The sequence below is a fragment of the Dermacentor variabilis genome, unplaced genomic scaffold, assembly GCF_050947875.1.
Source record: "Dermacentor variabilis isolate Ectoservices unplaced genomic scaffold, ASM5094787v1 scaffold_13, whole genome shotgun sequence".
In the NCBI taxonomy this organism is placed as follows: Eukaryota; Metazoa; Arthropoda; class Arachnida; order Ixodida; family Ixodidae; genus Dermacentor; species Dermacentor variabilis.
Window position 1 is genome coordinate 36428614 of NW_027460291.1, and position 26666 is coordinate 36455279.

General features: G+C 42.9%; 1 protein-coding gene across 4 annotated transcripts in view; it reads right to left on the reverse strand.

Moving 5' to 3' along the window:
• The window catches only part of LOC142566760 (tRNA (34-2'-O)-methyltransferase regulator WDR6), a 247736-nt gene that overhangs the window by 124299 nt on the left and 96771 nt on the right, over positions 1-26666 (reverse strand). For all 4 annotated transcript variants that reach the window (XR_012825126.1, XR_012825125.1, XM_075677651.1 and 1 more), the window contains exons 9-10: positions 14521-14693; positions 3432-3592 (exon numbers count right to left, since the gene is read on the reverse strand). Coding sequence is in view for 2 of the 4 variants with exons in the window: in XM_075677651.1 (XP_075533766.1) it covers positions 3432-3592; positions 14521-14693 (334 nt within the window). In the remaining 2 variants the exon portion in view is untranslated. The remainder of the gene's footprint in view (positions 1-3431; positions 3593-14520; positions 14694-26666) is intronic.

Consider the following 26666-nt stretch of genomic DNA (forward strand, 5'->3'; position numbering starts at 1 on the left):
TGTTGGCAATCTGACTCTGGAGCATTTTCTGCGTCGTGTCGGAGAGTCGACGAACCCTGCTGTAGCGTCTTTGTGCGTTGCAGAGTGGAGGAGCGTCGTTCCCTTTCCTGATCGTCGCTCGTAGAGTGAGCTTTGTGCAAACCCATCTCCACACTTTAAAAACGCAGGTCACAGAAGCTAAACAGAGCACCGGTCTGTTGGCAGATGAAGGAAAAAACTTGCGAGCACACAGAGGGAAGCAGCAACGGAGGCCCAGTCCGGCCTCGGCAACTCTGCTGCTTCGGTGGCAGTAGGTAGCAGAGGTAATGAGCGCCATCCAGTAAGCTGGCTGGAAAGCAAATCCACTTCCCTCCCGCCATCCCTCTCAACTCCCTTGTATCTCCCTCCGCGCCATCATCCCAGCGCCAGCTTAGCCCACTTCCTGAAGTACCGTTTTCCGCCATTATTGGGAAGCGAGCGTTCGCCGGCGTGGGCAGTTTTGTGGTCCTCAATCACTGTGTGCTTGCGCACCGCAATATTTCATGACTCGCACAGTTCGTGCATCGTGCTATGGTGAACAAATATTTTAAAAACAAGTCATTCTTTTAATTCAAACTTCTTTTAATTTGAACAAATTTTCGGGACCCTTCGTATTCGAATTATCGAGATTCGAATATACTAACAACTTGTTAGTAGTTGTTAGTGGTGTTGTTAGTAGTGCCTGTGGTGTGTGTCTGTGTGTCTTCTTTGTACTTGCACCTTTGCGCTACAATATGTCGTTAAGCAAGCATCAACTACCCCAACAAGCCCTCCTGCAGAATAATGTCACGCGAGGGGCGGTGCAGCAAAAATACTGCGGCAAGTTGGTTTCTTTTCTGACGTGCGTACTTCAGCGAAAAAGTCTGTGCCACGAGGGCCAGGCTTAAGCTACCATGGCTGGTGTGTACACTCATATAAAACAACATTATAGTAAACCCTCATTAACTCGCACTCTGATGTCTCAAAATATTGGTAAAGTAGAAATTTTTTTCTGACACAGTTTCAAATCTATGTGTTTTCCACCTCTTACCTCAAAAAGTTTTTGCATCCAACTATAGATAGTTAGAAATCGCAAGTGCAAAAATACCAGAGAGAAGTCACTACCCAAAGGTTTCCATATTCTGTGTGCAGCTGCAATATCACCAAAAAAGTGAAAACGGAGTTCTGTGGCCACAGCAACCTCCAACTAAGGCATCAACAAACCTTGGCACGCGCCTTGTCACTGTGCTGGGTTGTGCACTCTGCTACAAGAGAGGCCCTAACATCACTCCACAAACACCACTCCACTCCTACCAAAGTGCACTGCTGCCCTTTGCAACGTCCCAAGCAAGGTCATGCCAGAGAGAGCAACCATTGCTATTTGCTCCTTGAACAAAAGTAAGAAATTACATGTGACATTCGCCAAACTTCGCAATGCATTTGGGATTGTTGGAACCTCTTTTCATATCAGAATCATTCGCTCTGCTGCACATGGGTCAACTGGCCATGCTCTCAGCTTATCCTTTACTCCTTGTTTCTGTCTATCATTGCTAGCGTGGACTTGTTCTGCTGCTCGCTGCCACGTCGTCGTGGCCTCATGCAAGAGTGGTGACACTCGAGTTAAATCTGTTTTCCCCCTCTGATTTAGGACGCTCTCAGTGATGCATCAACGTGGTTACAGTGTATTAGTTGCGACCTTGAACAAGGTGATCGGCACTTTTAAGGTTTATTTTATTTTGATTGTTCATAAACATTTGCCCTTGTCACTAAATGGTACTGACTGTTGTATTAGAACAGAAAAATGTTACTCTGGGCATTCTTAGTAAGCTCATCAAGGAAAATATCCAGCAAAGGCTGGAATTTGTTCTTGTTTTGGCCAGATTTATTTGCTTAGAATACAGCGAGAAGAGACGGCCTATGCAAAAGTAAACTGGTCAGAGATATTTTCAGCAACTTTAATGGGTTAGAGACCACGCCTTTGAATTTCGTTATCAGTAAGTTAACTTGTAGTGAAAGATTGTCAGCGTTGAAGATGCAGTTTGGTTACAGTTGGCGATAATGTTTGCTGTAGTGAAAGAAAAATACTTGACTGTTTTTTTGTGTTTGTTTCATCAGCAGTGCAAAGACAACTTTGGCTACTACACGAAGCAAACGTAAGAACAAATTCCGTCAATTTTACAGTACAAAACAAAAATATGACCACCTCCCAACCTTACTTCTTAGCTTTGCTTTGTTTCTTCAGTTCTCTTTGGGCATTTTGACACTAAAAACAGAAAATTACAGCACAATATTGTCTGTTATCATTCATTAGGGTGCATGGGAATGAGACACAACTACGCGGCATGATACACTTCGTATACAAGCTAATTAAGGTGCATGTTGGTCTCGAAGGCTCTGCATTGTAAGGGCAATAAAACCTAAGCAGCTACAGAGATTTCTAATAACCGTAAGTTCAGTGAGGAAGAGACTTGCACTATCAAATTATGCAGATAATTAAGTCACATTTCCAGTACCTAGATGGCCAAAAGTAGCAATCTGACTGAAACGAACATAATATACAGGGGTGTTGTACGTTGGCCACGAGAAAGTTAAAATAATAATAATGACAATAATAATAAAATGTACAAACAAATTGAAGATGTCTACGACAGGATCTCTTCACATGTTCAAACCATCTAAAAGCCATTGTTTTACGAGACATGATGCTTTACCAAGCGCATGACTAACTGCATCAGTGGCATATATGTCGCTTCAAGTATTTGACAGCTTCACACTTGTGAATGGAACTTGTTATTTTGAACATGTATATGCACCCTTTGAATTTTACATCCCATGATTTAACCACCGTCGAGCTTCTGCAGAAGCTGCCATTGTTTCTATTTCTTCAATGGTACGTAAAGCAATATCTGGCCCACAACGGCATGGAGAGACACTGCATATTTTCATACAGCGCATAAAACCTTAAAATCAAAACTAAGAACAAATGCTCTTGCATAAAATTCCTACAACGCACCAAGAATCAGTGGCAGTAAATGAAAAGCAAAGCCCACGACGACGCTGAACCAGACGCTCTCGCACCTTATCCAACTTTACACGTGATTTTGGCACTGAAATCCGGTGGCGCCACAGTATGTCCTCACCCCCAATAAGGTCTATTAGAGTAACAAAACAGAGGCCAAAGAAAAGAAAAAGCATTCAAGGACAGCACAAGATTCAGTGGCGTGTTAAGCTTATGAGATCTGCAGGCATAGAATGGAGTCAGCTGATACAATACAGGAGTAATTGGAGAGCACTGGCTGAGGCCTTCTACTTGCAATGGACATGAAGTAGGCTGATCGTGATAATGACAAAATCCACTGAGCACCAAAGTTATCTGCACACTTCACCCATTTAACAAGAAATAAATTTTAGTGCATGATCCAGAGAAAACATACCACATCGAATGATGGCCACATGTCCACGTATTCCTCCAAGGGCAAGGTAACTACGGCTTGGAGAGACAGCTAGCACACTGTAAGAGGCAAGATAGTCCCGCCGGAACAGTTCTTCCCGCTTGCCACCTGCAGGTCCACCCAGGGACCATCGAAGTAGCCGCCTGCACATGCAAGTGACAGCCAAATAATAGGTGAGAAAGATAAGGTGATCTGAGGGGCTCAATCTTTTGTTAGTTACAACCAAGAAAGAAAACAAGGCATAAAAAGCATAGGAGGAAATTATGTTCAGCTAAAATGTTGAAATAATAAGGGAAAAGACAACTTGCCACATGTGGCAGCCAAACCCACATCTTCTGCATTCCGCATGTGGTGCTTTACAGATTAAACTACTGTGACCAGCCATCTTCCTGTCCACTTTCTTGGGTATTTGCGTATGTGTACAAGATTAGCCTCAGGAGTGTTAGCCAGCACCACTCACAGCCAAGGCAGTAGATGTGGAAAGCCCTTTCAATTGCAGGCATCACATGGCGTATAAACTTAGAAGCAGGTAACTAGCGAATAAATCCCTTATATGTTACCACATGGCATCAAACCTGCCAAATTTAATCCCCTTGCTTTGCAATAAGCAAGAATAAGTAACTCCGGGGCTGGTTTGCTTTTGGAGATTGACTTTACAAATGGCAGCGGCTGTATAAGCAACTACTTTCACAGATGGAGAACAAAAAAGTTACAGTGACATTTCATTTCGTGAATGCGGGTTACGCACAAGCGTATGGGTGCCATTCCCTATTTGTGGAATGCGTGTAGAGTGTTATAAAAATGCTTTGAATGTGTGTAAGTCTGGCCGTTCTTTTAAGGCTTATTTTTTATTTGCTATGTTTTATGTCTGTCTTTCGATTTTCATAAAGTGTGAGGTGCCATTAGGAAAGATGGTCAGGCACAGCAATAAAATGCCCGGTCTTTATTATTTCAAGTAATTTGGTAATGTACTATTCACCCAGCTCATTTTCCCCTTTTTCTCTTTCTTTTCTGGAGTCTCCTGGGCACGCCAAGCCTGCGCCTTTTGCCGGACTTGTTCAGCTCGTGCCCGGAGCTTGGCAACTTTGGGGTCGGTCGACTCATGCTCGGCCTGCCGCCGCTTGAATTGCTGCTCCGTCCTTCTTGCTCGGCGCTCAGCCACTCAATCACGAGACAAACCCGGTACATCCATAGTGCACACAGAACCTGTAGCAACTGCCAAAGGAGGTCAACCCAGTGCACCTCCGCCCACCCTCCTCCTTCGTGATGCTTCACCCCCTTTCTCCTTCCCCATTATCGTCAATGCCACCTAGACTCTCCTCTAGGTGGCAGTGCTTTGCTGTGCGCTCCTCCATGCTTTAACTGGCGTGCAATTTTCTTCTCCACCTCCAGGCACCTTCCTCTTCAAGTGCTTGCTTCCCTCGCAGCGGCACACATAATCTTGCCGATTTCACAGATGGGGTATGTACACTTGCGTGCAAAAGCCGCAAGGGGGAATCGAAGGCGATTTGCTGGAATGTATGTTCATGGAGGACCGTGATTCAAATCCCGGTGCCGCGCAATTCTCCACCGGAAAATACAAAAAAAACCCGTGTGTTGAGAAAATTGCACAAACAGGCCTGGAGTGCGGCCTGATCCCGGTGACCAGAACCGGTAACGCACTCTCTTACCAGAGCAGGATTGGCCACCCTGGTGCAGTACTTGGCCACAACCTCCTATATGAATACAACAATCAAACCCCGGCCCTCAGTCCCCAGCAGCCGCGAAGCAACTGACCACGGCGGCGGTCAGATCTGTGACGCTGCAGAGGGTGCTAAGAATACCTGGCTCCGGACAGGCCGCCATTGGAATCTGAACCTGGCAACGTTTAACGTTAGAACGCTATCTAGTGAGGCGAGTCTAGCAGTGTTATTGGAGGAATTAGAGGGTAGTAAATGGGATATAATAGGGCTCAGTGAGGTTAGGAGGACAAAAGAAGCATATACAGTGCTAAAAAGCGGACACGTACTGTGTTACCGGGGCTTAGCGGAGAGACGAGAACTAGGAGTCGGATTCCTGATTAAGGAAATAGCTGGTAACATACAGGAATTCTATAGGATTAACGAGAGGGTGGCAGGTCTTGTTGTGAAACTTAATAAGAGGTACAATTTGAAGGTGGTACAAGTCTATGCCCCTACATGCAGTCATGATGACCAGGAAGTTGAAAGCTTTTATGAAGACGTGGAATCGGCGATGGGTAAAGTCAAAACAAAATACACTATACTGATGAGGACTTCAATGCCAGGGTAGGCAAGAAGCAGGCTGGAGACAAGTCAGTGGGGGAATATGGCATAGGCTCTAGGAATAGCAGAGGAGAATTATTAGTAGAGTTTGCAGAACAGAATAATATGCGGATAATGAACACCTTTTTCCGCAAGCGGGTTAGTCGAAAGTGGACGTGGAGGAGCCCGAATGGTGAGACTAGAAATGAAATCGACTTCATACTCTGTGCAAACCCTGGCATCATACAATATGTAGACGTGCTCGGCAAGGTACGCTGCAATGACCATAGGATGGTAAGAACTCGAATTAGCCTAGACTTGAGGAGGGAACGGAAGAAACTGGTACACAAGAAGCCAATCAATGAGTTAGCGGTAAGAGGGAAACTAGAGGAATTCCGGATCAAGCTACAGAACAGGTATTCGGCTTTAACTCAGGAAGAGGACCTTAGTGTTGAAGCAATGAACGACTATCTCATGGGCATCATTAAGGAGTGCGCAATAGAAGTCGGTGGTAACGCCGTTAGACAGGAAACCAGTGAGCTATCGCAGGAGACAAAAGATCTGATCAAGAAACGCCAATGTATGAAAGCCTCGAACCCTACAGCTAGAATAGAACTGGCAGAACTTTCTAAGTTAATCAACAAGCGTAAGACAGCGGACATCAGGAACTATAATATGGATAGAATTGAACAGGCTCTCAGGAACGGAGGAAGCCTAAAAACAGTGAAGAAGAAACTAGGAATAGGCAAGAATCAGATGTGTGCGTTAAGAGACAAAGCCGGCAATATTGTTACTAATATGGATGAGATAGTTCAAGTGGCTGACGAGTTCTATAGAGATTTATACAGTACCAGTGGCACCCACGATGATAGTGGAAGAGAGAATAGCCTAGAGGAATTCGAAATCCCACAGGTAACGCCAGAAGAAGTAAAGAAAGCCTTAGGAGCTATGCAAAGGGGGAAGGCAGCTGGGGAGGATCAGGCAACAGCGGATTTGTTGAAGGATGGTGGTCAGATTGTTCTAGAGAAACTGGCCACCCTGTATACGCAATGCCTCATAACCTCGAGCGTACCGGAATCTTGGAAGAACGCTAACATAATCCTAATCCATAAGAAAGGGGACGCCAAAGACTTGAAAAATTATAGACCGATCAGCTTACTGTCCGTTGCCTACAAAGTATTTACTAAGGTAATCGCAAATAGAATCAGGAACACCTTAGACTTCTGTCAACCAAAGGACCAGGCAGGATTCCGTAAAGGCTACTCAACAATAGACCATATTCACACTATCAATCAGGTGATAAGAGAAATGTGCGGAATATACCCAACCCTTATATATAGCTTTCATTGATTACGAGAAAGCGTTTGATTCAGTCGAAACCTCAGCAGTCATGGAGGCATTACGGAATCAGGGTGTAGATGAGCCATATGTAAAGATAGTGGAAGATATCTATAGCGGCTCCACAGCCACGGTAGTCCTCCACAAAGAAAGCAACAAAATCCCTATAAAGAAAGGCGTCAGACAGGGAGATACGATATCTCCAATGCTATTCACAGCATGTTTACAGGAGGTATTCAGAGGCCTGGAGTGGGAAGAATTGGGGATAAAAGTTGATGGAGAATACCTTAGCAACTTGCGATTCGCTGATGATATTGCCTTGCTTAGTAACTCAGGAGACCAATTGCAATGCATGCTCACTGACCTGGAGAGGCAAAGCAGAAGGGTGCAGCAGATGGCAAGCATCACAAGGAGCTTGCACTTGATGTGTTCGTACCCATATACTATAATAAAGATTGGGTGTGATATTAAGTGAATGGCCCAGACTGATGGCCACATGGGTGAAACAAAGTTTAGGTCTGTGGATCATCAGCCGACAGCTCCTGAAAACACTTACCAAGTCTGTGTCCGCTTACTTAATGGAACAACATAAGCTTGCTTGCAAACATAAAGCTCTAAATGCACAACACAGCCTAAAATGACTGCATAGCTGAGTTAAGGTTTTGTGCGTAAACCAACACTTGACAGAGATCAGGCCGCACGAGGTATTCAAATAATAAAAGCACCCAAGACCTCAACCCTCAAGAAATTTCAAGTAGGTATTTCAAAAAAGGAAAATAGTAAAAGTAAAATATTTAATTTCGTATCCGCTGGCATTGTAAAAAACAAAATTTATTTTCACAGCCAAAATTCTTTTCTTTCGATCTGCCTGATTATCTCTTTTGTTACCGCTAGAAATGCGGTCATTTTTGGTGCTTTTATGTTTTAATGTTTTATTTCAGGACATGGTAGTCGCAACGCATACTGCAATTAATAAAATTATAGTTTGATCACTGGTGTTTTGAGTGGATGTAAAGCAGTAACAAATGCTCAGACAGTTTTTGAGAATTCTTATATGAAAATACAAAGAGGCACCTGAAGGAACACAAATGAAATCAATAATTTGCTTTTTTTTAGCATACTATGTACTGAGAAGAAGAAAAAACATGTGAAATTTACAAAATATGTACCTGGCTCCTACTTCCCAGCTTTTGTAACTCAGATCCCAAAAAGAAAATTATTAGGAAGGTTTGTTGGCATCAATACTAGCTATAGTGATGCCCATGCTATGCGGGGAAACAGTAGCTGCGCAAATTTGAAAATGGGTAAGTTCATATTGTACAGGGAGCATTTGCTTTTACTCATTGCAGCAGGCACCTAGTTTGTTTTTTACTGCATTCTTTAGACTCCCAAAGCCATAGTTGTCAGGTCAGATACTTCATTATTGTGTTTGATCAGCTTTTATGCGCAAGCAATGTGGTGTAATGTGCGTTCAACTGGCGTTGGAGCCTCCACATGCTTTGCTAAGTTCATGTGCAGTGCTGTAGAGTAATGTAGAGTATTGCACAATATTTCACAGCAATGAATAATGGTACTTGCATAGGTGGTGTTCAAAATATAAGAGATTAGCAGGGATCGAAACAGCCAAGGAAGCTTTGAAGCAGCTCTGGGAGCAAAAAGTTTGCTCTTTGGAGCAGGTTTGGAGCATGAATTGTCCACTTTCTAGCAGTAAACACATGTTTTGGAGCAACCCAGTAAAGGTCAATATGAATGAAATGCAGGTAATATGAAGAAAAGGAGTTCTTTATTTGACTTTGAAGTACACTATTAGGTTACGGCAGATCAGTTCTGTGGAAGCCTGCAAGGCAAGCAAAATTCATCAGGGGAATAATTGTCATCAACATGACTGTATACAAAGAAACCCATATGGGTTTCTGAGAAAGCTCCATAAAATTACATACTGGATGTGCCAACTAAATGTGGTCTAGAAAAAAATAACCAAGGGCTCTCCGTTGACAGGCTTGTGTTATGGTAGTCAAATGTTGTTTTTTTTTCCATTGTGAACAAGGAAGCAATATTTTATTTTAATGACGTAACATTTATTACCTTAATTAGTCAATAAAGTGCCAAGTTAAAGGTTGTGGAATAAGTCAAGAAATGACTGATATTGTATACAGCAACCTACGTCTTGTGTGGTCCTTCTTTCCGGAAAAAAAACAAGAAAAGCCGGTGAATATTTTTTTTTAATCCTTGTGAGAATGCGTCTCTGCACCAGTAATAAAAGTGCTCTCAGGCATAAACGTCCTCAGTGCATTGTGTATATTATGAAAGTGCAAAACTAAGTTACGGCCTTGTAACTGTTCGGAAAGTGAAATGTTACAAGATCGCACTACTTCACGTGTGATAGTGACCGAAGATGTGCCCCAAAACTGCTGACGCAACGAGAAAAAAATGCAGTCGCTCATTCTCGGGGCCACTGTTTGACGAGGTTTGCGTAAAGATTGATGAAATCTTTGGTGTGCAGAAGCATTGTCACGGTCACAGCGTTTCTTTTTTTTTTTTTTGTTCCTTTTTGTTTATTTCACGGGCTTTCATTGTCTTTAAAAATGTCTTCACGAATCCAAGGTTGTTTTAAATGCTACATCATTTGTCAACGTCATCTACAACGTTTTCATTGACATCTCATCGATTAGGTAAATTGATAAAATAAGCTAATTAAACGTATTCATGCACAATGAACCAAAAATTATGGGGTTTTACGTGCCAAAACTACAATCTGATCATGAGGCACGCCGTAGTGGGGGACTCCGGAAACTTGGACCACCTGGGGTTCTTTAATGTGCACCTAAATCTAAGTACACGGGTGTTTTCGCATTTCACCCCCATCGAAATGTGGCCGCTGTGACCAAGATTTGATCCCGCGACCTCGTGCTTAGCAGCCCAACGCCATAGCTACTAAACAACCATGGCAGGTTACAATGATGAACCAGAAGTATTTACAGTGGCCACCATGAACAACACCCATCAAGGTACAGTGAGTGCCATTTGCGTAGTGCCCTCTGGTAATTTTCAATTCTCGGCGACCTTCTGTGAAGATAGCAGAATACCACAGAATAAATGTAAAGTATCGTACTGCTCATTGCATGTTTGCGAGTATTTCACATTGCTTGCCAAGAAAAAGCTCTAATATATTTTTTAAACCAACAAAGGGTTAAAAAATGTTCACTAGCTTTCCGGTCTGCATGGTTAACTAATACTTTGAATGAGCTCGATTATTCAGGCTTATTCACGGTTCCACCACAGGTGCCATAAAACCAGTGTAAAATGGCCACCAATACTTTGTGTGCTGAATGATGGTTTATTAAAATTATTGGACTCGATCTGTGCAAGTCATGTCTTGAACATCGTTGCCACGAATGCAATTTCAGAGGTCTGCGGTTTCGCCGAACGTTTAATTACAACCACGAACGTTTAATTACAACCACAATTCGGCCACTAAGGTTGACTAAACATGAAACATTACATCCTTGGCTTGCGTTCTGTGGTGGCAAGAGCCTGATTTTGTGTGGTGTGGCCGGGCAGGAAATAGTGCAGCCTGAGTGCAAATTTGAGCGGTGATTGTGGTTGCCATTGGATATTTATGAACAAGAAGTTTCATGAAAGCAAGTCGGTCATTTGTCGGCGCGGTGCATGTGCGAAATAGATTTAGAACGTCAAACACATAGCGTTCGCCAACTAATCGAAGCTGATGCAGGAATAGGGAGCAATACCAAGTGCTAAAATGCATAATGAAACTGATGAGCTACACACTTAGCACACTATAGACCTTATCCATTCAGCGCGGCTTTCTTTCCTGATCGCCCCATGAAATCAGCGCCAGTGCAAATTACGTTTAGCTGCTCCGCATGTACGCAAACACATAAATCTTTTATAAAACATTTTTTTATAAAACAATCTTTCAGCCCCAATGTTAAGGACACTGCCGAACTGCGATCATACGATACATTTTCCAGCCGCTAGATCCCATGTAAACAAGAAAAGGCACGAAGCGCACACGATCGAGAATAGTAGCCGCAAGCTCCATCAGCTTCCCTGCAATGCTTGCCCACCGGCTCAGGTGAAAACGCCGGCACCATAGAGTTTCATACAACATTTTAGGAGACTTTGACTGGCGCACACTGAGTTTCTTATTCAGGTATCAGCAAATCTTCTACCGGGTCATCGCACGCCCCATTCACAGCTATTGCTGCCAACCCTATTGCGATAAGAATCTTCACCTATCTGTTTTACAGCGCGTGGGTCGTAGTCCTGTTGGAAGTGTACTGCACATTTTTTGATCACACTGCCGTCCACTGCTGCAGGCGGCGGGATGTGAGCGTCAGGTTTTGCTCCGGTGGCATCTGGAGTTGCCCGCCAGCTTGATTTCGTTTTGGTTTCCCATCAACCTCTTCAAACACTACACAACAGGAAAACAGCAAAACGTGTCTTGGGCTGCCCTCTGCCCCACTAACTCGATGTGCATCGGCGTCTCGTGCCTCATGCCACAACGATTCCCGCGATGCTGCGCATTACATACATGTCAACTACAGTTGAGTCTGTCAAATTTTTCAGTTATTTTGGATTGTATGCTTTCCCAGTTACAGTCGAACCCACTTATAACAATATTCAAGGGCCACAAAAATTTCATTGTTATAACTGATACTTGTTATAACTAGGTTGCATGAAAAAAAAATCAAAATGAGGGATGGCGTAGCTGTTCCGAGAAAACTATAATGGTGGAGAGGCTAGTTCTCCTCCTCACCACCTTCCTCCATCTGGCTTCTGATTGTGTTAACTCATTGAACTTTACTCTGCTTCCTGTGCGCTCCGATTGCGTGTTGTTAACAAGCCGTGGCTGTCAGCATTCAAGAATGGCACTGCTATAACAACTGCAAAGAGGAGTCATGGGCAGTAAGTGACATATGAGCTCCGTCCAGGCATCACTTTGGTGGCCCCTAAAAGGCGCCTTTTAAAAAGCAATGCGGGAAGGTTGCCGCGGCAGCATCTCAGCTTGAGAAATCCAAAATAAACACTGGGACATGATCGCCACAAGCATCTCCCCATGTACTTCCCACTGGCTTGCATGAGAAAACTGCATGTCCATCAGCCTTGCTTGCTTAACGCGAAGCTTGCCGACATCCTTCTCCAAGGCATCCAGGTGCTCCACGTAGATAAGTGGAAGGTCCCTCGGGAAAACAAGCTCATGAGGGACTGAATCATGTACAGGACCTACGGCGGAGACAATGTTGAGACAGCCTGCCCTACCGCGTCAGCACTGCCGTCGTGGCCATCAGCGTCGCTATCCAATGCAAGCACGTTCATTTCAATGAAGCACTTCATTTCCAAATCTATAGCATTGCACTTCCTTGTTACCGGCAATGTCATGTATTGCCGATGATCAGCGGGCGGATCAGCCATCTTCCGTTTCAGCGGTGAGTCGCAACAAACAAAGACAAGCACGAGTGACTTAATCCGTTAGCAGAATTGTGCAGAATGAGGGCCATAGAATAAAGAACCAACTATGAGGGCCTGGCCCAGCGACCAATCTGGGTCGGGTGCCCTAACCTGGGAGCAGCACCAGCAGCATTATCAGCGCGGTTAGTGCAGCCCGTTCCTGTTTCAGAGGGTTGCGCAACGCGGAGCTATGGGCGCAGCCCATTCGTGTTTGAAATGGTGCAAGGGCAACAGGAGAAATGCGCACGAGGCTGGCGTGCATTGGCTTGCATCTCACTTTTTCTTTCTTCTTTTCGAGGATTTCGCATTCCACTACCTTTTGGCACGGGCACCCAGCAGCCAGACTTCATTGTTATAACCAATAATGCGGCATGGGGACATTGTAGTTAGTGGGTTATTGTCCCATAAAAAAATATACATAAGTTGTGGGTGCAGCAGCTTTTCATTGTTATAAGCGATATATTGTTAAAATCGGTATCATTATAAATGGGTTTGACTGTAGTACATTTTTTCACACATTTTTTAATTTTTTTTTTTCAGAATGATAGAACGAGGTTCTGCTGCACTTTCAAACAAGAACACTGTAAGATGGTACATGGGAGGTAAAGTTAGCAGCACTTAAAACTTTTGCATAGCCAGTAATACTGTGATATGGACTCATCAGAAAGGTTTGAACGGTAAAATAGAAAAAAAAAATAAAGCAACTGGTGGCCATTTTTATATGCTGTAAGTACTGATGCACAGATTTTGTTACAGCCATGGGTCATATTTCAGACGATCACTTTTGGCGATACTATTGCCTTCGCGTGACGTCGTGCTCACCCACCCAATCAGCTCATCCGGTTTTGCTCAACCAGCCAATCAGTGTACGCTTGATGGCCGAGGCGATAGTATAGCCAAAAGTGTTTGTCCCAGAATACGTCCCCGTGTTAAAGTTGCTAGAGTCACTGGATGAGTGCAGATGTAAACATAAACTAAAATTTTGGGGGGGATCATGAAAGGGCATGCAAGACTAAACGAAGCATTGTATTTACAACTTCCATGAAGAAGATGAGCCTGTGTAAACCACAGCAGAGCCATTCAGCTTTACTTACCATGTATCGATGCTTTTCGCTTCTTTTTTTTCCTGATGACATAAAAAATGTGCAATAGTTTGCCTGACATTCTTGTAGCCAAAAATTTGCTGCCGATTTAGAACGGGCATTAGATATGTGCTTTAAAAATTGGATATTCTGTGTTTTATTATGAGTATTTTCTTGAATGCCCACTGTGTATCAGTGAATTTATGCGTATTATAGTGTATTGTATATCAGTGTTTATGAAATATTACCCTCCCTGTAGCGACCCCAAGAATGCAGTTGACAGTACTAAATAAATAAGTATCTAGTGCTAACGTTATCAGTAACACAACTCTCAGTGAAGCAGGGAACATCGACAACAAGCAATTACAACAGGGCTCTGCAAATTACCGTTCTTGAACAGCCAAGCAATGGTGCAACTGGCCACACATTTCAGCACGCATCTTGCCCAAGTGAAACACAAGATAGTGCTATTTTGTCAAGACGGTGATGCCAGAAAAAAAGTCTACGTCATTGCACTTAATTGTAAAGGAAATAACACTTTCGTGTCTCCAAATAAGTCAAGCATCATGGAAAACTAGGGAAAGCACGAGAGATTCAAAGAATAATTTCATGGAAATGTCAATTTTAAATGAATATGTACCATTATAATATAAATAATTATAAATATTTATAAATATATAATTATAATTATATATATATATATATATATATATATATAATATAATATATATATATATAACTATATATATAAATTATAATTATAATATATAAATAAATAATTATAAATAAATATAAATATAAATATTCTCCTATACTTTTTTTTAATAATCTTAACTGATGAAGATTTCAGACACTAGCAACCTTCCTGTGTGCACTGAAATAGTGCCCTTGCTGCACTTGTTCATCACTCGCACGCACCCTTCATTGGTAGACACAACAAGGGACATGGTTCCACATGTGTTGAGGATGGCAAGATTGCGTGGAAAGTCTCCGCCGTCCTTGAATGCCTCAATCCAGGTGGTCTTGCTTGACTGAGTCACCAGCTCTGGGATGTGCCACAGGCTCAGCGCCGATCCACTGCTCCCTGTTACCTGAAGAACACCACACACATATATTACCAAACCTTTCTTCCTTCCAACAGTAATGACAGAACAAAAAGCCTTGCCTGGCAATATTATGATGTCTGACAACATGCACTTTCAAGTGAAGTAAGACATTATTTCATGACAAATGTTGTCTATTTTGCCAAGTTTAAAATATTGCACAATATTTTCTCTCCTTAAAGCGAAACTGTATGAATATTGGAACTTCATCTTGCAAGCAAAACAATAATGAAAGAAGACAGAGAAGTGCCAGACACACACATACATGTACTGCTACTCCCAGCTAACAAGCGTTTACCCTTGCATTTCTACCCGCTACGTGCTGGAGATTTTCCAAAGTGAAAAAATTGTGGTTTGTAAGCAACACAATAGCAGGCTTTGAATTCAAACTTAATTTATTGGTGGTGTGGTGTTCAGCATTTTGCAAAGTTTTTTTTTCATCTGAAGCTAAAAAAAATTAAGAATAATTAGTGTTCTATAGGCAACATGAACTCTTTGTGGCTGTCATTGTCATTTGAATACAACTCGTAATCAACATAGAAGCGCTCTGAATTAGAGCTTTCTTAAATTTCCACAACGTGCTCATTTGGGCTGGCTGGTACATCTTCTAGACAACAGCTTTAAACAGTGCGACACAGGACACAGCAAAAAGCCACAGGACAGAGTGCTGTAGTACTCTGTCCTGTGGCTCTTTTTCTGTCTTGTGGCGCACCATTCAAAGCTGCTGTTGCTTACAATTTTCTTCATCGATCACAAAACGCACAAGCTTTTTAGCATTGATCCACCACTGATCCGCCACACAACAACACACGAGCAATACCGACAAATAAGCTTTGTAGCCCCATCTGTTGTATATATATGTAAAAACTGCCGCACATTTTTTTTGACCAACTTCTGTGCAGATGGCGCAACCAGTCTATAAATGTTTTACATTCACACATTCTCTTGGGAAAGGCAGGCAAGCGCGCAGAAAATGTGGCATGGCTTTACCCGGGCATGCCCAGGGATTTACAATGGTGCCTAGATGAGCATACCAGTGCAAACAGATGCAAATAGCATGTGTTTAGCCTTTGGTTATAGGTCCAACAAGTTCTGGAAACTTTGTATACTCTATGACTGCATAATAAATAGAAATTGAAAATTGAAATTGAAATACTGTCAATCCTGAATATATAAAACCCGGACATATTGAATCATTGCCTATATCAAATAACTCAAAATTGCAACCCCTTGGAAATCCCATGAAAAAGTATAGCACTACGTATGCATATAATGAACTCCCGTTCATCACCGAATTCAATATATTGAACGCTGCACTGTGCAGCACCCCTGTAAGTGCACTTCTCCTAATGGTACCACAATCACTTCTCGCATCATCCATGCCGACGAAACAGCACAGTTCTGGCAGATACTGTCAACCAAGGTGTTAAGTATGACTGCACTGGCCGGGCACGTAGACATTTCCGACGCATCTTGTGGTTGTTGTTTATGAAACTGCCACTAGTGCAGACTACCCCTGCGGAGCTCAGGTTGCTCACCATCTGGCATGCGTTTGGAGTTCCATTTCTTGGGCTCCACTCTCACAGAATTTGCTGTAAAACTCCTCAGATGCAGACAATAAGAATAAACCTAGTTTCTATTTCTCATACTAGCATGTCTGCCTGGCTCCCCTGCTTCAAGAAAAATACAACATATTGCCGATAAGAATGAGCTCTTGTGTCAGTCCGTACAGGTGACATGACATTGTCCATGACTTTTAGTGCTTCCTTGTCAACCAAGACTGTTCAATGTTGTAATCTAGCGACGCAGAGTCCCGGTGTCAACGGAAACCATTTAACTAGACTAGACCAAAAGCGCAGCAGAAGGCAACGAACCAGCTTGAACCAGCATGGGCCACCTGGGCACACTGAGCTGTTCGACGAGGCCACAAGCAATCGGTCGCTATACGAAGAAAGGCTGTCTACTTACCCAAGCGTCAAATGAATTGCCGAGGATGATAAGCTGCATGCCTTTCTAAGCCTTATCGGTCCAAAGACCTACGCACTGTTAGAGTCACTAGCAGCACCGCAGCTGCCGTCAGCCAAGACATTTAAGGGACTGAAAGAGATACTTTGGACTCCCTTGGCTACGCAGCAGCCCATCAGTGCTGAGGGGGCCAAGTTTTACAAATGCTGTCAAATAGACAATGAATGTGTGGCTAATCTCATCAGCAAGCACAAGAGGTTAGCACAAACTTGCGACTTCGTAAGTTTTCTTGACCAATCCCTTCATGACCAATTTGTATGCAGCCTCGAACACGAAGCAAATCAGCGACTCTTGTTCACCCAGTACAAGAAACAAATATTCCAGAAAGCAGTCGAGAAGGTTCTCGTCATGCAGACCGCCTACTAGAAGGGTAGCACTTGCAAATTCTTCGGAAAGTGGTGCGTCTAACATGCACAAGATGTATGCTGAACTGCACGTATTGTCGTCTTGCTGTTTTTGGTGTGGCTTGCCCAAACATGCGAGCAAAGACTGTCCACACATCGCTGACACACGCTACAAATGTCAAACGAAGAGGCGTAGGTCTGTTCCGTTCGCCTGCACCACCTGAGCCAGTTCAAAAGCGGCTGCACCCTCCCATTCATTTCAGCGGTGCAGCAATAGCACTGACTCAACCATGCCGTTCATTTCAAAGGGTGCAGGAAAGGTGCAGGGCTAGTTCATGATTTTTCTGCACCCTCTTTACTGGTGGTGCAGACTTAGTGCAGATATGCAGGTGCGAAGAAGCAGCGCAGCAGACGACGTAGCACACAGGCGTAAGCACTGTTAAAACCCCGCCTACGAAACAGGACGTATGAGGTCTTATGTCAACACTGCCAGCTAAGACCTCTGACAAGGCCATAACCATGGATGCTGCCATGCCTATGCTTACAGCATGTTTGTAGCATTGACCACATTGGGAGATTCGTCTGTGAAGATGACGCCGTAGGTGACCTCCTTACAAACGTTGCTGCGCTCGAAAGCTTTGTTGCACGGCTCAAAGAAAGTCTGTGAATAATCAACCTTTTCTTCCTTTTTATTTTTGATTTTTTTAGAGGGTGTAGGTGAGAAAAGAATGTTCTAGCATGCTGGTGGGCGCAGATTGCAGTACATAACAGATCCCAGTACATGGTGCTGGGATCGCCTCTAATATTTACGACCAAGCCAGATAGATGTTTTCTTTTCACATTTATTTCGTTGGCAGTTTTGGTTTCTGAGTCTTGCAGAATATTAGCTCTAGTTTAAACTGAAGTCCCTCGCAACTCTGTCATGCAAAACCATGTCTGGGATCACGAAGTGATGGATCCCAACACTGAACCCCAACATATGTTGGTTTATTTTTTCAACAAATAACAAGCATAAAACGCATTAGGTCTGGTTAAGCGGTCCGTATGGCAAACAGTGGCTTTTCTGTGGCACCTTGAATAAAGCAATAAAGAAATCTTCGGCATGTGCAACACGTGACTTAGCACCATACGCAATAGCCTATACATAGCTGGCTTCTGTTCCATTGTGATGGTCTTTCGCGTCGGCTTTCCACTCGGCTTGTCATGATCGATCAACATGTGGCACACAACACAGTGCAGTGCTATGTGATCGAGGAGGCAAGCGAATTTTACCACGCTGGCTTTGCTCAGCAGGCTCATGCCCTCCATGATTATGCCGATGCCAATGCCATCTCGGAAGCCACACCTAGCTGCCTGCCTGCGGGGCTCGCTGCAGGGAGAGGGAGTAGTGAATGCATGGTCAGGCCGGGACCTCTGGGATTGCACCAGAGAAATCTCTGAGGCCAGGCCCAGCTGTAGTTGCCTGTGCAGTGTGCCCTAGAGAAAGACAGAAGTGAATGCACCAATCTGTGGCACCTACACGCGTAGCCTCACAGTACGGCGCAATTTGTGCAGGCTTGCACGTGGTCCCCAAGATTGCACTGGGAAGATCTCGGAGTCGATGCCCAGCTGCGCCTTCCTGCACAGCGTGCCGTACAGTAGAAGTGGGTACACTAATCTTTCATACCACCACGCATCTCACGCAGCCAGGCACACGCCAGCGAGAAGTGAGTGGAGAAGTGCAATAGTAAGCTGCTGCTTGTGAACAGGTGCGTCGGTCAGAAAGACCAGTGATGCTCAACAAGGTATTCGATGCAGGGATGTGGGAGTTTTGAACTGCCACGGCAAACAAATGCTGAACCACGTGCACAATGCACATATCCTGCGCAACAGTCGCTTATTTTCTGGTTTTGGAGACGAACCTAGTTCATTATATCCAATGCCAGGACAATTTCACTTCATCAAAATGAGGCTTTAAATACATGTATCTCTATGGGGATCTCAAGGAGAATTTCATTTATTTACTATATTCATTATTCCATTATATCTCATTTCGTTATAACAAGGTTCGTGTGTATCCATTGCTGTTATTGAGGCCGGTGATATGTGCAGGTGTAGAAGCTGTGCCTCGTCGGACAAAGCAATGACGCGGTGAAGGCTTTGACAGAGCTATGCGTGCAGTTGTGGTGATAATGTATTGCCACATAGGCTCCCAGTGGAGTACAGAGACCTCAGCATTGATATAAGCCGGTGAACTGCACCTTGCATCTAGAATGGTAATCTTTGGTGAGTGAGGGTGGAGATATCCAAGGGTTGATGGACTACCTGAGGTGCGCTGGGTGTTGATGGTTCATCGGAAAGCATGTATGCTGGCTTCAGTCAGTCGATGGAGATGTGGACGTCCTTCTCTGATACGCAGGGTGAATGTTTTCTCGACACAATGGACAACACGCTAGGGTCCGGTGTAAGGTGGCTGGAAGAAGCCTGAATGGTGTCATCACAGAGAAAGGCATGCGTGCATGTTGCGAGCTCCTTGAAAACAAAGGGTGTTGGCTTAGAATGATGTGCCACTGGCAATGAACAGAGGGTGGTCATGGTACATATAAGCCGGGCCACGAAATTGGGAGGGATTCAAGGTGGACGTGTCTCAATGCCAAAAGGAAAGGAAGTTTTGCAGCTAGTTGAAGAGGCCACAGTGATGTGATGAGGGCACATAAAGTCTGGGTGGTATGGTGAATATGTCGTGGTAGAAAGTGTTTTCTGACCCAGGGAGAGGAAGTTCCTGTAGCTTGAGTGAAGAGCCTTTCTTAAGGAGTTGCAGCAGTTCAGCGTTGGATGTGTGAGCCTCAGCAAAGATGTCATTATCACAGATCAATTTATAAGGGAGACACAGGACAGTGCGACAACGACCACATTAATCTTCCTGCTGACATGTTGGATGTTGATCGTAAACAGGCCAATAAACAACAGCTGGTTCTGCAGGACCAGCAGAAGATTATTGCAGTGTTGAGAGATGGCGTATGTTATAGGTTTGTGGTCAGTATAGATGGTGAAATGCTGGTGAAGGAGCCGATTGGTGCGTATCTGCTTTTCTAGTGCATTACCTGCATATTTCATCGCCTACTCAAATTTCAACAAAATGAATTTGCTCTCTCATCCAAATTTGCTTTTTCCCATAGCCCAATAATTCGGAGAATTTCGCAGCCCCTTCTGTATAAGAAAAATACATCAGTGACTGTATTTATTTAGATAAAAGGTCGAAATTAAAATAGCAAAATTTCAATATAACGGAGCAAATTGCAGATTTTACCAACTTCGTTATATCAAGGTTTACCTGTACGAAATCTTTGTGTGATCCCGAGAAAGTTTTATAATCAGGGTTCCAGTGTAGTAGACAAGAGTACCTTACTTAAACGCCTGTAATGTGAGATTGTACATGCTCTGTTACGTGGGGAAGAATGTATACTACTACCACAGAAACACAGCAAAGGATATTTAGTTTCAAGGAAATTTAAAGCAAAGAAGCTCAGAATTCGCCTTTGAACCTTCAAGAATACTTTCTGTAGGCATTCTGAGGTATTAACAGTGCTCAACACCTATGTTTTTTTGTTTTAAAGGCTACTTTATAAAATTACTACAGTCGAACCCACTTCTTATGGTCCCAGATATAACGATCTATCGGTTATAACGACCACATTTCACAGCATTTACTATTCTCCGACCCTGCCTATAGAAACTTCATCAAGATGTAACAAACATATTCAAAAGCAGTGTACTTTTACAATGAACAAATTTGTACCTCTATGACTAACACTTCAAACCCAGTCGCTGTAAATTAAGGGCGCATGTGAAGTTCCGAAGCACAGAAGCTCTATCAAACTAGGTGCACAGCAGTGCAGAATGGGCGGTTACGGTTTTTCAATGTTTCATTTATGTTATTACCGATAGTGTCTCGTGATGACATTCTGCCTTTCGAAATTTAAACTTTTTTGGCCAAGCGACGTACAAAAATGTAACTTCGTGGTTCTCAGCATGCGTGTGGCCTGTGCTGTCCCTGTAATGGCAAGTCCTTTGCAAAGTACTGGCCTGCTACAGTAGTTTCTGCTCCCAGCCAACTAGAACACTTCACTATTGTATGCAGAATCCACTCATCCCGCTGAGAGTAAAATATATCACACTCTCGAAGAAAAAGTGAAGGCAGACGCACTTGTAGTTTTGAAGTGGCAGGTGATTGGAACCGGTTATGGGCACTGTTTAAAAGGGGATAGGACACTGCATTTCTCTCTTTAGATTACGTCTTTAACGTAAACTTGCAGTTCGATGCAGAAAAGTACTGGGAACAAAAATGAAGGTACTGAAAATCCTATTTTTGGACCAATGTGGTGTCGAATTGCAATGGCCGACGCCAGCTAGTGTGGTTCATTTTTGTGTGTTTTGAAGGGCGAGTCAGCATATAATGACCTACTGATAAAACTTTTTGCAGAACTATCAAGTTCCTTATAGGCAGGTTCGACTGCATATGCCATCTCATACATTACAAGAATATTCATATCATGAGACCCTTACTTATCACTCAAGTGCATGGAATATGGAGGAAAAAACAAGCGTCATGTTTGTCTTGATAATTCAGTGATCAGCGATGTCTTCAATTCTTTGCAGCATTTCTTGCTTTGCAATGTGAAATCTTGCTTTGTTGTTTTACAGCCAGGTCTTGCATAATCTTTTCATGTAGTACTATGTCATTTATGTTTACAGAGCAAGATAGCCAGTTGCGGTGGCTCAGTTGCTATGCATTGTGCTGAGAGCACGAGGTCGCAGGTTCAATTCCTGGCTGCAATAACCGCATTCCAATAAAGGTGGAGTGTAAAAATGCCCATGCAAGGTGTCTTATGCGCACATTAAAGGGATACTGAACAAAAATATTAAAAAGTGAGAGAAGCATAGGAATTCGACTCGGATGACGCGACTGTTCCCATACGCAGTGTTTATTCCACATATTTTGAAACGGATGGCTGTATTTTTGGAGGATTGTGAGCCTGCGGCGGATGCATGCTGACGCACGCAGGGCTGAGCGTCAAACGCCGTGACATCATGTGTGCCGGCATGCAGCAGCATGCAGCCGCAACCATGAATTTCCTACAATAATGACTAGAGGGAACTCCGGCGCTGCAATCATTCCAAAATCATTCAGCCAACATGGAAATGATGAGAGGTACATGGATTTGTTTGTGATTTGTGCTTGTGGATTCAGACATTCTTGTGGCTTTGTTTTTTTTTTTTTAATGCTTTACCTGCCTTCATTGTCCTAAATGTCAGAGCAATCTACACTTTTCTAAGTGCAGAAGACTCTGCGAACACCCACAATCCTTGCTAACTGCAGTGGTTCAGCCTGTCGAGGTGGCCAAATCAAAACACACCAAGCATCTCAATGTGCTGGCTTGCCCGTGAGAAATTCATAAGGGCATTCCTTCCATATCTATACCATACCATATCCTTTGAAGCTTTGGCTCTGCCGGAGCTTTAAAGAATATGTTATAGGCCAGCAAGCACTTCCTCTACTTTTGCACAGAACTTCATGACATGCTTAACACCATCGTAACAAGGTCTCCACACTCACCAATTTTCTTAATGGGGGATTTCAATTCAGACCACCATTGGACCATTAGGGTTACAGAATGGGTACCAAGAGAAGGGAAATGCAATCGAGGACGACAGAAGACTAGATGGAGCGATGAAATTAGGAAATTTGTGGGCGCTAGTTGGAATCGGTTGGTGCTGGACAGGGGTAATTGGAGATCGCAGGGAGAGGCTTTCGTCCTGCAGTGGACATAAAACAGGCTGATGATGATGAAGCTGGTCCTATCTTGTACCAACTGTATCCAGCTCATCCAGTGATAGCAAAGCATTTCTCGATTTGTGTTTTGATTTCCATCTTACTCAGCTGATTATTCAACCAACTCGAACTACAGCAACCAGTGCTAACATCCTCGACTTAGTTTTGACTAACACTCCCGATCTTGTTAATTTTTGAAATATTTTACCAGGGCTTAGCGATCATTGTTTTATTCATTTCCAGCTTAAAGAAAACATTAGCCGTCCAATAGCAAACAAAAATACATTTGGGACTACAGTAAAGCCGACTACGCATCAATGAACACACAACTTGAAGCTTTTCTAGAAGAATATATGCCGGACTTTTACACTCGGAGCATTGAACAGAACTGGTCGCTCTTTAAAAATAAAGTTAGGGAATTAGTCCAAAAGTACATACCCCTCCGAGTTATTCAGTGTAACCATCGATCAGCATGGTTTAATGCATCTCTAAAACGCATCTTGAACAGGAAGAAGCGGCTGTTTTGCCAAGCTAAAAAACGGAATACAACCGATAGCTGGCGTGCATATCAGCAGGTAGCTTCACTGTTTAAAAACGCAGTCCAAGAAGCTAAATGCATTTTCTTTTACAATACACTTCCACCTCCGCTGAATGAAATTACTAAAAAATTTTGGACAGTTGCCAAGGGTTCCGAATGTAACACAATATCGTTAACTGATGTAGATGGTGCTGTTCTTCTGCACGAACAGTGTTGGTTTGTACTCAATGAAGAGTTTCCTAAATCAATTTTGAGTAACGTGTTGCTCTGTACTTCTCCACCTGAAGTTGTTAAGATGACTTTTACTCAGATGGAACCCTTGTTAATTGATTACGATGGTGTCTTGAACTTCATTAGTAAATTAAAAGATTTGTCAGCATCAGGAATTGATGACATTAATTCAAATTTTTTGAAAAATACCAAAGTGTATTCTATAAATTTGTGCAACATCTTTTCGCAGTGCATTCTGTCATGCTCATTACCAAAGGATTTTAAAGTCGGCAAGATGGTTCCATTATTTAAGTCTGGCGGCGTGCATTCACCTTTAAATTACAGACTGATTTCTCTAACAAGTGTGCCATGCAAAATTCTAGAGCATATAATACACTCTAATCTTATTAACTTCCTAGGAACAAATTCATTCTTTTCATCTTGTCAGCATGGGTTCAGTAAATCGTTTTTATTTATTTATTTAGAAAACACCTTACAGGCCCTGTCGGGCATTGAGTAAGGGGGGCAATGTAACAAAGAACTGTTAAGTACAATGGAAACAACTCAAAAATAAACCTAAGACAACTGTACAGTGGCTGAACTAAAAAACAACACAAAGCACAGCATTTTCAAGCATATCAGATATATAAAAGGAAGGAGATTATGTAAAAAGCACGCACAGGCATTCACAAAATATTTTACGATCAGTTATCGTGACGATATCATCAGGAAGACCATTCCAGTGGGATATGGCACGAGGTACAGCAGATAAATTGAAAGCAGTGGTTTTACCGATAATGCGCTTGAAGCTAAAATGATTATGTAATCTTGAGGATGTACGAAAGGGGGTTTCGAGGGGTAATATGCATGGTTTATCGGAATGAACATATTTGTGAAATAGACAGAGCAAAGCAATCTTGCGGCGGATGTCTAGGGGCTGTAAAGAAATATCGAGCTTGATCTGCGTTATACTTGACTTTCGATCAAAATTCCGAGTTATATATCGGGCAGCTCTGTTCTGGATGCATTCCAGCATGGTTATTAAATATTCTTGGTGCGGTGACCATACAGCGGATGCAAATTCTAATTGCGGGCGTACGAATGTCAGGTATGCTAATTTATGCACGTCAGCAGATGAATTTTGCAAGTTACGCCTCAGAAAGCCAAGGGTTTTAGATGCAGTTGCGCAAATTGTAGTGATATGCGGAGACCAAGAAAGGTTACTAGTGAGGTTTACACCAAGGTATTTGTAAGTAGTGGTACGTGACAGATTCGTGTTATTTATGGTGTATGTGAATATGGAGCTAGTGCACTTGCGTGAGAACGATATATTATTACATTTGGAAGGATTAAGAGACATTTTCCATATTTTACACCAGTCGGTAATAATGTGAAGGTCATGCTGCAAGGCGGTATGATCGTTAATGGAATTAATTAGTCGGTAAACAACGCAATCGTCGGCGAACAGTCGTATGCAGGAGGAAATGTTTTAAGGTAGGTCGTTAATAAATATTAGGAAAAGCAGAGGCCCCAACACACTCCCCTGTGGTACACCAGAGGTGACCTCAGTGATAGGAGGACAATCGTTAACAACGGTAAATTTGCGACGAAGCGATAAAATGTTTCTAAGCCAAGAAAGGGTTAGTGAGTCGATACCTAGACGAGATATTTTAGAAATGAGCTGGCAATGGGCAACACGATCAAATGCTTTTGAAAAGTCCAGGAAAATGACGTCTATTTGTTGACTGTTGGTCATACTGCTGTGTAGATCAGTGGTAAACTCTAGTAACTGTGTTTCACAAGATAGACCTTTCCTGAAGCCATGCTGTTTCTGAAAGAAAAAGTTATTTTTTTCTAGGTGCGTGTAAATGTGCAAGGCGATAATGTGTTCAAATAGTTTGCATGACACAGATGTTAGCGATATTGGGCGACAGTTTTCAGGCCTGTGTCTATCTCCAGTTTTAAAAATGGGGACAACCTTCGCAATCTTCCAGTCAACGGGCAAGACACCAGACGGCAAGGACTGCTTGAAGATACTGCCTGTGATACTCACCTTACTTCATTTACACCTGAAATCTGTGCCGCGTTGGATAATGGATTTTACATTGACACCATCTTCTTAGACTTTTCTAAAGCATTTGATCTCGTCTCTTACCAATTACTTTGTTTAAAATTAAATACACTCAACACTGACTGCAATATTATCTCATGGATTGAGAACTTTTCATTCAATAGAACACAATTTGTCTCTGCTAACAATTTTGACTGTTCGCTCTGTCCTGTGAGTTCAGGAATTCCGCAAGGTTCTGTTCTCGGATCCTTGTTTTTTCTCATTTATATTAATGATTTGCCTAACTGCATAGCATCCTCCATAAGGTTATTTGCAGACGATCGCGTCATTTACAGAGTAATATCATCAAATTCTGACACTCTAAAATTACAATCTGATCTAACTGGTGCTCTAACTGGTGCTCCAACTGGTGTGAAACTTGGAAAATGCAACTGAACAGCCAAAAGTGCAAACTAATGACGATTTCCCACAATATTGCTTCGTCTAACTTATCCAATTATCACTTGATGAACTCTGTACTCGAAGAAGTCACTTCCCATAAATACTTAGGCGTCCACATAACATCTGATTTTCCCCGGCAAACACACATAAACCACATCACTAACAATGCTAACCGCATGCTTGGTTACTTCTGTCGCAACTTCTCTATGGTCTCTCCTAACTTAAAGCTACCTCTGTACAAAACACTAATACGTCCTAAGCTTCAATATGCCTCTTCTGCCTGGGACCTTGGCCTAGATTGCTTGAAAAATGCAATGAATCTATACAAAATCGTAGTGCACGTTTCATTCTTACTAACTACAGAGAAACCTCGTTAAACCATAGTTGGCTGGAGCTCGGAAAAAGTACGTACTAAACGGTAGTACTGCTTAACCAAAATAGCATGAGATCGCCCACTTACCTGTTAAAAATGGAACTCGGAGAGAGTGCGATGAAAGGGGAAAAACATGTATTTATTTAC